Genomic DNA, 10,890 nt, shown 5'->3' with positions numbered 1-10,890 from the left:
CATAGACTATTCACTGCTCTTTTGCTGTTCTTGGCCTCTGTTGGTCCTTTCTCCGTGGCTGGGCAGGGTCACATGGTCACTTCTTTGTCCATCATTCACTGAATTTAGTCTGTCATTTCCTGGCTTATTCTCTGGCTGGGCTTCCTGTTCCCAAGGGGATTAAGAGTAGGTATAACCCAAGAAGGAGAAGATTGGTGTCTGCTGGCTTTTGGGGTGAAGTTAAAGTCATCCTTCTGGGTGAAATAAGTTGGTTGGCAGCTTAGGCATCCTCTAATACCATTGTGCATAATTTTGGGTGCTCTGATCCATCGTCATATTTTCTCTAACAAAATTACTGGTTGTTGCAGAATTGGTAGCTTTTTGATATCTTCTTATGTCTGGAATGAGTATGAGAGAGATAAAGGTAGTCTCCTGATTATTCAGCACGATCTTCATTACTCTTTGTCCTATTCGTCCTCGTCCCACTCATTATGAACCACCTGCCCTCCCTTGACTGTCTTGCCTTTGGGGTGTTTTGGCTATATCAGGTGAAATGCTGAGAATGGTTTCTTCCCTGTCATAGCACCCAGCAGGATAGCCAGGGCCTGCATTGACAGCGTACTTATGAGGTTGCCTCTCTTGAGGAAAGGACCCCCTTTTGAGTAACAACTTGGATGAAGATGAATAGGACAGATAGTAACGAATATTAGATGTTCCTTAGGGGACAAAAAGATTTATTTTTGGTGCAATGTTTGTGCAGCACAGTAAATAGCAACTATCTCCCTTCCCTTTTCCCACAATGTTCATGTTTCAAACTCCAAATGCTCACATTGCAACTTGTTCACATTGCAATTTACTGGATCAAGTCATCTTTTGTTGAGCCCAATAAAAGGTATTTCTGAAACAGTGTGTGTTGCTTCTATGCCAGAATAAGAGCTAGTGCTGTATAAGAGCATGTACTGTATACGACAACACACTAGAGGCAGCATGTGCTTCGACACACCTTTTCGCGAGCATACATCCTCTGACTGCTCGTGCACTGGTTTGCTTGTTGCCTGGTTACGAAGAGCTTGTTTTTGCAGACTCCTTGCACAGAGTGCAAGTGCTTTGCATACACCTGGCACAAAGCTTTGCCTCTTATTTGCGTGGCTTTGAGGAGCTCCCGGTATTTGTGAATAGAACTCCCTCCAGATTTAGCAAAGACACACTAGGCTCCCTTGGAATAATCTGTGAACACGGATCGCTGCTTACTGCTATATGCGTGTTTGATTAATTCAAAGCCTATTTAAAAAAAAAAATTATATTGAAAAGTTGCCTGCTACCGGTATCTATGGCACTATTGAGAGTTAGGTGACGGTTTAAACTACAACCCTGAGTCCACCACTTTTTCTTTCACTTCCATACGATATACATGTACTTCTCTAGTGGGACTGATTTCCAGAGCTCATGGGTGGGGAATTTAGATGCTTGTGTCTATTTTTGTATACGTGTTCTTTCTGTTCCTTAGCACAGCCCAATGTGTCCTTCTAGTAAATGGGCACCATGACGAAGATTAATGTACCACAAATCCATCAGGTCGTGAGCTGTACCGCGTTATCGCTTGCTTTTTTACCTTTACTTGTAGCTCAGCACTGTCTTCAGCCAAAGCTCCCTAGGGAGGCCTCCGCTGAAGCAAAACAACGTATTCCCTGTCTCCTGCAGGCCTATTTTTGGTTTTTCCCCTCTTTGCTTCCTAGCAACTAATTGCATTTCCTTCCTACCTGCTCTAATGAGAAAGAGTCAAGGTCCCTGCTCCGGGTATGCAAGTTATCATGAGCCCTTACCTGTCATTGAAAGGTGATTGAATAAAATGGCTGTAGGAGGAAGCCTCCAATGGAAATTCACGTCCAGATGACGCAGGAAGGAAAATGCCTTTGCCCTGCTGCCATTGGCCCAGGGTCCGACTCTTCAATGAAAATTAGATGTGCTGGGGTGTGGCCAAAGGTATAAAGGCTTCTTCATCGTGACTTTGGCGCACATCACCTGTTGGAGTTACTCGACTTTGGAGGACCAAGCAGTGCCAGGTATGTAGATGATCCATCACTTTTTGGATTTTGTGCTTGGACTCAAGGTACATGACGAGCTCCTTCACGCTAGTGGAAGCTGTCCCTTTTGAGCACCTGAATTCGACATATAATTCAAGCAATTTTCAAGTACGCTTATGCATCTGACCTGCTACAGTGGCTGGACTTATCCACATCTTCCAGATCTCATTCCCAGGTTCTCCACTCTAGTAACTAAACGCTTTTCTTTGATTTCCAGTGGCCATCAGTTCCACCATGCCTACACAACTGGAGACCGCAATGGATACCTTGATCCGCATCTTTCACCATTACTCTGGAAAAGAGGGGGACAAATACAAGCTCAACAAGGGAGAACTGAAGCTGCTCCTGCACAGCGAGCTGACTGATTTCCTGGCGGTAAGTCTAGTGTCAATCGTGGGAGGGTAACACTAAAGGGGAGCTCTGAAAGACCATAAAATGAGGATTTTGCACATAGTATCTATTGTAGCCTTCCTTCCTGAAGGTGAGAATATTTACACATAGTTTGAGACACATCTGCACAGGGTGTCAGCACCCGTGCTTTAGCATCTGTGCTATGACGTATTAAAATGTGTCATTCGTTAGTGGGATAATTTGCAATATTTTTTTCGAGGCTCTGTAAATGGTATTGTTCTGATGCGGTCAGTCACGGACAACAGACTGTGAAGTTTATGCATGTCGCAGACCTAATTATTTTGCCTTAATGTAGTCGGTTGTGCAAGTAAATACTACCAATAGAAACTGCAGGCAGAGAACAGGTTGAACTGGGGGCTTCGTACAATGCACACAGTTTGCCACCTGCTCTAGGGCGTCATGAAGGTATTGCCTTACATCGATTGGAAGCAGTCTTTGTCAGAAATGAGAGAGCTCTGCTCCTGTTTTTCTTGTGTAAGTATTGAGGCATAGAGACCCGCGCACCTTATTCAAACCCCACCCCACCCACAAGCGTCAGGTGATGCAGATATCACTTCTTCCCTGCAGGGAACTTCGCTAGTCGCTTATGTAAGACTACATTTTAGAACAAGCCCTTTCTTTCTGAAAAAAAGTATGTAAATACAATGTGCTGTGCAAGCGTTAGAGAAGTCCAAGTAAGAGTCCACGAAAGTAATGCGACATCACAAAGATTTTTTTGACTATATTTGACTTTCGAAAATAACAGAGCGTAGCCTCTGTGAAAGGACAAGATTTGAAAAATTATTTGTTTTATTTACACACACAAACATGTGTGGGTATATACATATATATGTATGTGTTTCTCTCTCTTTCTCTCTCTCTCTATATTTATATATATAGATGAGAAGAGAGAGAAATATACATATAGTTAAGACCTAATTCCTATAGACAAAACATTTTTTGTTTTGCTGATAACTTTGGTGCCGTTTGACAAATCTTCAGGACATTTTCAAAACTAGTTTTCCACTCACTACAGCTGCTGTCTTGAAAGTTTGAGGACCATTCATCAAGCATAGACTGAGGAAAAAGAGGGTCTCAAAACATGTTTTCCCATGCAATATCCAATTGGGATTTTAGACACGACTACAGCCCGAACTGCTGAACGTATTTTCACAAAATTTGGCAAAATTCAGGTTATTGGTCCAGGAAGAGTGCTTTTTGTAATTTTGTGTGAATCCGCTCAGTAGTTTTGAAGCTATTAAAGGAAAAAGGAAAATGTATATCTAGGGATGCGAGCCATCTACAAATTCATTTGAGGGGGATGCGCAGATCTGAAGCCAAAAGCAAGGCACTGATTGGCTGGCAGCAACCTGAGGGAAAAGTTACCACTGCTGTTTTGTTTCTCTGTCAGCCGTGGAGGGGAACAAAACTGAAAAACAAACATAAAGGGGTCAGGATTCAGGTATCCTGACCCCATAGGACAGAAGAAGGGGTTTCTCAGAAAACCCTCATGGGCAAGAAATTGCCCGTACGTTTTTTTTGGGCATACATGAAGATCCGCGGATGCTCTACGGCACTCTTTGGGGTACTCGGTGTAACTTTGCAATGGATCTTCTGATTCAAAGCACTATAAAAAAAAAAAAATCACCCACTTACACACCAAACACGTGCAGAGGACATCTGAAGGCCACGCGCAGCCTGCGGTTGGCTGCATGTGGTGGGTTGGCCGGAGAGCTTTGCCACCTGCCAGGCTCTGCAGCCAATCCCCCGACTGCAGATGGCGGAAGGCTGTGTGCGGCATGAGGTTGGGTGGATTTGGAGGGTTAGATGCCAGGCAGACCACAGACCAGGCCTAGCGGACAACCACTTGCTTCGCACGGCCAAGCGGCCAACCGCCTGCTTGGCACAGACAAAGGCTGTGCGCAGCATGGGGTTGAGACATGTGTGGGTTGGAAACAGGGCCCTGAGGCCAACCCATCTCCATGCACGCCCAAGGGTGTGTGTGGCGCGGGGTTGGATTAACATGTGGTTATTAAATATTACTGTACATTAAAAAAACATAGGAATTCGCTGAAAACAACAAAAGTTACAAGAACTTTATAGCTAGGAAATATAATTATATATGTGCGTGTGTGTGTATATATACCCACACACACACTGTTCATAAATGTTTTCACTCAGTTTAAGCCTCTTAAAGCCGTTTGACAGTTACCTTCAGTTTCTGTCTCAATTTTTCAGAAGGGACTTGCCACAATTGTACACCAAGACAAAACACCCAATTTTAACCACCCTCGGTGGGGTGGAGGATCCAATAAAAATACTGATGATGGACAGTACTTACTAAACCACTGTCCAGGAAGTTGAGGTGGCAGGGACCCTGCAGGATTGCAGTACCTTGCGATACCTCTGACATGATGGAATGCACCCATGGACAGCAGCCGCTTCCTGTGACACTCTAATACTAAGCACAAAGAATCAAAAATAAAGTTGTTAGAAAAAGCAGAGAATCACCATCTGGAGTCTGCTGCACACTGGCATTATAACACCCCACTGCCCCGTAATGGGCCTTTTGTACCATGCTAAGATTCAAACATCACCAAGAGATGTAGATCATAAGGTTCTTATGCCATTAGTATGTTATTTGAGTAGTCCAGACACCATAAAGGTTTAGCCACCAGTAAAACATGGTGCAATTCATTTCGTCCTTCAGAAAGCATGTTGGCACAGGAAGAGACATGATGGGAGCGAGTTGCAGCTCTGTTTGAGCAACTAAATGTCTCCCAATTATGGCTGTTGCCCATTCAGTGATGGCTGCAGAAGAAAGTGAAGAAGAGTCAAAAACAAATTCCCTGGGGGGATGATCCACGAATAGCCTCTAGCAGGGGGTGTCACGTGTAGCCTGTAGCACTGAGCTGGTGCCACGCATTCCCTCTAGCATGGGGGGTGCCATGCGTACCCTCTAGCACAGGGGTGCCATGCGTACCCTCTAGCATTAGGGTAATTCCACACATAGCCTCTAGTGGGAGGTTCCACGCGTAGCCTCTAGTGGAGGTGCCACGCATATCCCATTGAACAATTAACATCTCCTCCTTAACACAAGAGACAGGTGGTGCCAGGTTGGACTGCTGTTGTTCTGCTTCTCACATCAATGTGACTTGTATGAGTGATGTTTTTCTTCTTCTCTTCTTTAGTGTCAAAAGGATCCACAGCTGGTTGACAAGATTATGAACGATCTCGATTCCAATAGGGACAACGAAGTGGATTTTAATGAGTTTGTCGTTCTGGTTGCTGCTCTGACTGTAGCCTGCAATGACTTTTTCGAAGAGCAACTAAAGAAAAAGGGAAAGTAGCAGAAAGATTGGTCCATAATCTCATTTACCAGTGGAGATTGTGAGATGTCATTTAAGTGATTCTATCAGCATTATAAATCGGTGTCTATATATATAATTATTACAATGAAATAAACCTTTGAAAAATGTAGTTTTTCTCACATTTACTTGTCTCTGGTCTCTAGAAGGGAATATTACATATTTAGGGGGTCATTCTAACTCTGGCGGGCGGCGGAGGCCACCCGCCAGAGTTCCCCCTCCAGAACACCGCTCCGCGGTCCGAAGACCGCCGCAGAGATTCTGTGTTTCCCGCTGGGCTGGCGGGCGACCGCCAGAAGGCCGCCCGCCAGCCCAGCGGGAAACCCCTTCCCACGAGGAAGCCGGCTCCGAATGGAGCCGGCGGAGTGGGAAGGGTGCGACGGGTGCAGTTGCACCCGTCGCGAATTTCAGTGTCTGCTAAGCAGACACTGAAATTCTTTGTGGGGCCCTCTTACGGGGGCCCCTCTTACGGGGCGCCAATGGCATGGGCACTGCAGGGGCCCCCAGGGGCCCCACAACACCCCATACCGCCATCCTGTTCCTGGCGGGCGAACCGCCAGGAACAGGATGGCGGTATGGGGTGTCGGAATCCCCATGGCGACGCAGCAAGCTGCGCCGCCATGGAGGATTCCTAAGGGCAGTAGAAAACCGGCGGGAGACCGCCGGCTTTCCCTTTCTGATCGCGGCCAAACCGCCGCGGTCAGAATGCCCTTGAGAGCACCGCCAGCCTGTTGGCGGTGCTCTCGCGGTCGTTGACCGCCAGGGTCAGAATGACCCCCTTAATGTATCCAAAAGAAGTATCAAACATAGGTGTGAGTAGATGTCTTCAGGAGGTGGAATCGGACAAAATTAAACAAGTATGAATGTGTAAGAAAGGGGAATGATATGCCTGGTGGACAGGAACTTACTATTAAATTATTTCATGGATGTCGATTCATTCAGATGCCAGGGGAAGTGGAAATTACATCATACATCTTGACCCTCAATGACATTACTAAGACATCACTTGACCTTTGAGCCCAGTGGCATCACAGGAAGTGCTATCATGTGGACTTTCCCTGCTATAGCATTATAGCAAGTGACACAACTGTCTACTTATTGCAAATGTATAAACAAGCATTGGCAACGCTAGTTGGTCTTACCTATACAAGAGATACTGGCTTAGCCAATTTCTTTCGTCATGTTGCAGAGCAGGACCCCTGCTGTTCAGCATGCCCAAAAGTTATAAGAACAAGCGCTATGTTGCAGCCAATGCTGGCCATGTCATAGCTCTCTTTTTTCCTTATGGTGGGAAGATGCGTGTAACACGGACAACTGGAGGAAGGGTGGTAAGGAATCGGCTAGACTGACAATGAGAGGAAGGGAGAGAGGGAAGGGCACTATAGCAATAAAAAATTATGATGCGTCCAGTGCTAGCCTCAACATATCAATTTTTTAATGGCGTGTGGATAACATGAACAACAGGAGGGTTCGGAATTGTAGAGGGCAAATCAGCGCAGAGAAGGGGGTGTGAGAGGGGAGAAGCAACATGAGCAAAGGGGCCGTGGAAGGGGAAGAAGCAACACAGACAAAGCGGGTGGGGATGGGAGGGGAAGAAGCAACATGGACAAGAGAGGTCAGTGGGAGGGAAAGAAGCAATACTGACATGGTGGTGGTAGCATAAGAAGCAACAGAGAAGACAAAATAATACCCCAATCGTAGCACAATCAGCGGAAGGATAGCAGTCAAGCAGAAGCAATCAGCAATCTTATTTCAATGGCTCTTAGTAGCTCCTGGTATTTGTGAAAGGAGTTCCCTCCAGACTTAGCAAATACACACTAGGCTCACAAAATCTTATTATTGTTGAAATAATCGTTAAACACGGATGACTACTTACTGCTATACGCTTGTTAGATAACGGTTTACACTACATCTCTGAGTCCACCACTTTTTCTTTCACTTCCATAAGATATACATGTACTTCTCTTCTTGGACTGATTTCTAGAGATCATGTGCAGGGATTTTAGATGGTTGTGTCTATTTTTGTAGACATTTTTGTTCTGTTCCTGGGAACAGCTATATAGTCTTTCCAGCGAATGGGCACAATGAGGGAGATGAATGTACCAAAAATCACTCAGGTCTTATCATAGGCGTGAGCTATACCATACCATGTAATCACTTGCTTTCTTACCTTCACCTGTAGCTCAGCACTGTCTTCAGCCAAAGCTACTTAAGTAGGGACCTCTGCCTCCGCTGAAGCAAAACAATATATACAGTATATACATGTGTATATATATATATATATATATATATATATATATATATATATATATATAGAGAGAGAGAGAGAGAGAGAAATATATATATATATATAGAGAGAGAGAAATATATATATATATATATATATATAGTATATATATAGTACCTGCTGGTGAAGGGGTCCCTGAGGGACCCCTCATGGGCAAGAAAGTTTTGTTTTGGGATCCGCGATTCCTTGCAGACCCCATGGCACTCTCTGTGGTACCCATTATTTTTTTATTATATTTGACTGTCTAACACAGTGTAGGCTCTCTGAAAGGACAAGGTTTGAAAATTATGGCCCTCATGTCAACATTGGCGGGCGGCGGAGTCCACCCGCCAATATTGAAATGCAATCAGGCCACCTATGAGGCCTGAAACCCGTCTGCCGCATTTCGACATCCCCGCTGGGCTGTAACATTGCATACTGGAGCCGGCGGCAATGTGGCGGTGTGGCGGGTGCAGTAGCACCCATCGCACTATCCACTGCCCGTAATTGGATTGAACAATGGGGCTGTGCCTGGGGGCCCCTGCACTGCCCATGCCAAGTGCATGGGCAGTGCTGGGGCCCCAGGGGCCCCCAAGTCCCCTTACCGCCAGCCTTTCCATGGTGGTAATTACCGCCATGGACAGACTGGCAGAAAGGGGACTCGTAACCCCCAGGGCAGCGCTGCTTACATCGCTGCCCTAGCGGATTACAACCACCGGGACCGTAATGGCGGTAGCCTGGCGGTCCCGACGGTATGACCGTGGGGGGACCGCCACGGTTATGATATGGCGCTACTACCGCCACAATAACCCTGGCGGTCAAGGACTACCAGGGTTAAAATGGAGGCCTATGTGTTTTATTTATACACAAACAAACACATACGCATATATATATGTGTGTGTGTGTGTGTACATGTATGTATATATATATATTTTGTTTCTATCTATCTGTCTATCTAATCTATTCACTTAAAAAAACAAAGGTTGCTGGGATGTTATAGTTAGGCACACACTTTAAACGTACAAACCATAGAAATTCACCTGTTATAGTTAGAGTTATCTCAAGTAACTATAACTCGTGCTCTAAGGTAACTGTAACTCGCGACTCCGCCATGTACAGATTTTCTGTCAAAATGTTTACTGCAAATATGACATTGATATTATCAATGATGTTACCAAAGGTGTCATGAGTGCCATGAATTGTGGGGTAATTAGCAGCGCATGGTGAGGGTGCGACTTATAGTTTACCTTAGGGCTCAAGTTATAGTTACTAGAAATAACTCCAACTATAAAAAAGTGAATTTCTGTGGTTTTGTACGCTTAAGATGTGAGCTTAACTATAACGTCCCTGGATCCTTTGTTTTTTATAAGTGAATTTCTATGTTTTTTTAATTCTATTTCATAAATATAGAGTCCGGGTAACCTTTGTTTTCTTAAGTGAATTTCTATGTTTTTTTTATGTACAGTAATTTTCATTGCTATATGTTAATCCAACCAGCGCTGCGCACGGCCTTCGGCCATGCAAGTAGTGGTTGGCCACAGGGCCTGGCCGAGGCCAACCCCCTATAAGCACAAAGACTTGTGCCGTGCTTGGCCTTTGGCCGTGCACAATTAGGGTTGGCGCAAGGCCATGGCTTTGGACAGACCCTGCAGCCAACCCTCCCTCTAACCACCCAACCCCACACTGCACACGGCCTTTTGGCCGTGCGCGGTGTGAGTTAGCCATGGCCTGTCTCTCTGGATGTGAGAATAGGTGAGAGACGGTGTATCAGGGGGTGAGAGTGGCTGTGAAAGTGTCTGTCTGGGTGTGAGAGTAGGTACATTAGTGTCTTATTGGGTAGGTCAGTGTGGGACTTCGAGTGGGTGCGTGAGGTTTTCTGTGGGTCTGTGAATGGGTGTGTGAGAGTCTGAGTGGGTCTGTGAGTGGGTGTGTGAGTGTCTGATTGGGTCTGTGAGTGGGTCCATGAGTGTTTGAGTGGATCTGTGAGTGGGTGCGTGAGTGTCTGAGTGGGTCTGTGAGTGGGTGCATAAGGGTCTGAGTGGGTGTGTGAGTGGGGGAGAGATTGAAAAAGAGAGAGAAAAAGAGGGGAAGAGAGATAGACAGTGTTTTAGGCTTTGATGAATGATATACTTAGAATGAGATATTGCTGTACAAATTGAAAATAGAAATGCATTTGTCAATTGAAAATAGTGAGATCACCTTTCAGTGTGAACCTTTTAAACTTTTGAAGTTTGAAAGAGATTAAAGAAGGTAAATGACCAGGTACACACTTGGAGTAGAACCCCCAACTTTCACTGTGAGGGTCTGTGACCTTAATCGTTAGGCCATAAGTGACTCCTTATTATGATGCTCCAGACATATGTATGACAGTCAACCCATGCATGTGATTGGAAAGAAAAGTGAATGTTCCATCACAAGGAAGCTTTAACAGTCAAAACACTATTAAATAAATAAATACACTGCCAAGGGGTGCTAGGATTTGAACCTTCAGCCTACTGAGTGACATTACAAGGCCTCAACCGTTAAGCCAGAAATGACTCTGCGCTGCATCCAAACGTAACTATAACATTCATCCCAAACATCTTGCTAGTTTGACACACTAAAGTCATTGCATGGAAAGACCATTGCAAAGACAACCTCTCTCTCTCTCTCTCTCTCTCTCTCTCTCTCTCTCTCTCTCTCTCTCTCTCTCTCTCTCTCTCTCTCTCTCTCTCACTATGGGATGGAAGAGAGAGAGAGATAGTGACAGGACCGTGGGGGGAGCTTGAAGGCCTGTGAGAGCCGGCGTTGCTCCCCCACATAG

General features: G+C 45.3%; 1 protein-coding gene across 1 annotated transcript; it reads left to right on the top strand.

Annotated features, from left to right (window-relative positions):
* Positions 1-1,977: 1,977 nt before the first annotated feature.
* S100Z (S100 calcium binding protein Z) lies at positions 1,978-5,933 on the top strand. The gene is made up of 3 exons (XM_069218811.1): positions 1,978-2,042; positions 2,281-2,438; positions 5,645-5,933. Exons 2-3 carry the CDS (start codon positions 2,298-2,300, stop codon positions 5,801-5,803), a joined length of 300 nt encoding a protein of 99 aa, XP_069074912.1. The 5' UTR covers positions 1,978-2,042; positions 2,281-2,297; the 3' UTR covers positions 5,804-5,933.
* Positions 5,934-10,890: the final 4,957 nt, after the last annotated feature.

The sequence above is a fragment of the Pleurodeles waltl genome, chromosome 1_1 (genome assembly GCF_031143425.1).
Source record: "Pleurodeles waltl isolate 20211129_DDA chromosome 1_1, aPleWal1.hap1.20221129, whole genome shotgun sequence".
In the NCBI taxonomy this organism is placed as follows: Eukaryota; Metazoa; Chordata; class Amphibia; order Caudata; family Salamandridae; genus Pleurodeles; species Pleurodeles waltl.
This window is presented reverse-complemented; position numbering and strand designations above follow the sequence as displayed.

Bases quoted from the DNA above. Each gene is read 5' to 3' on its own strand.
- S100Z (XM_069218811.1), top strand. From the start codon at position 2,298: ATGCCTACACAACTGGAGACCGCAATGGATACCTTGATCCGCATCTTT. The intron at 2,439-5,644 runs GTAAGTCTAGTG...TCTCTTCTTTAG, and splicing joins AGCTGACTGATTTCCTGGCG to TGTCAAAAGGATCCACAGCT.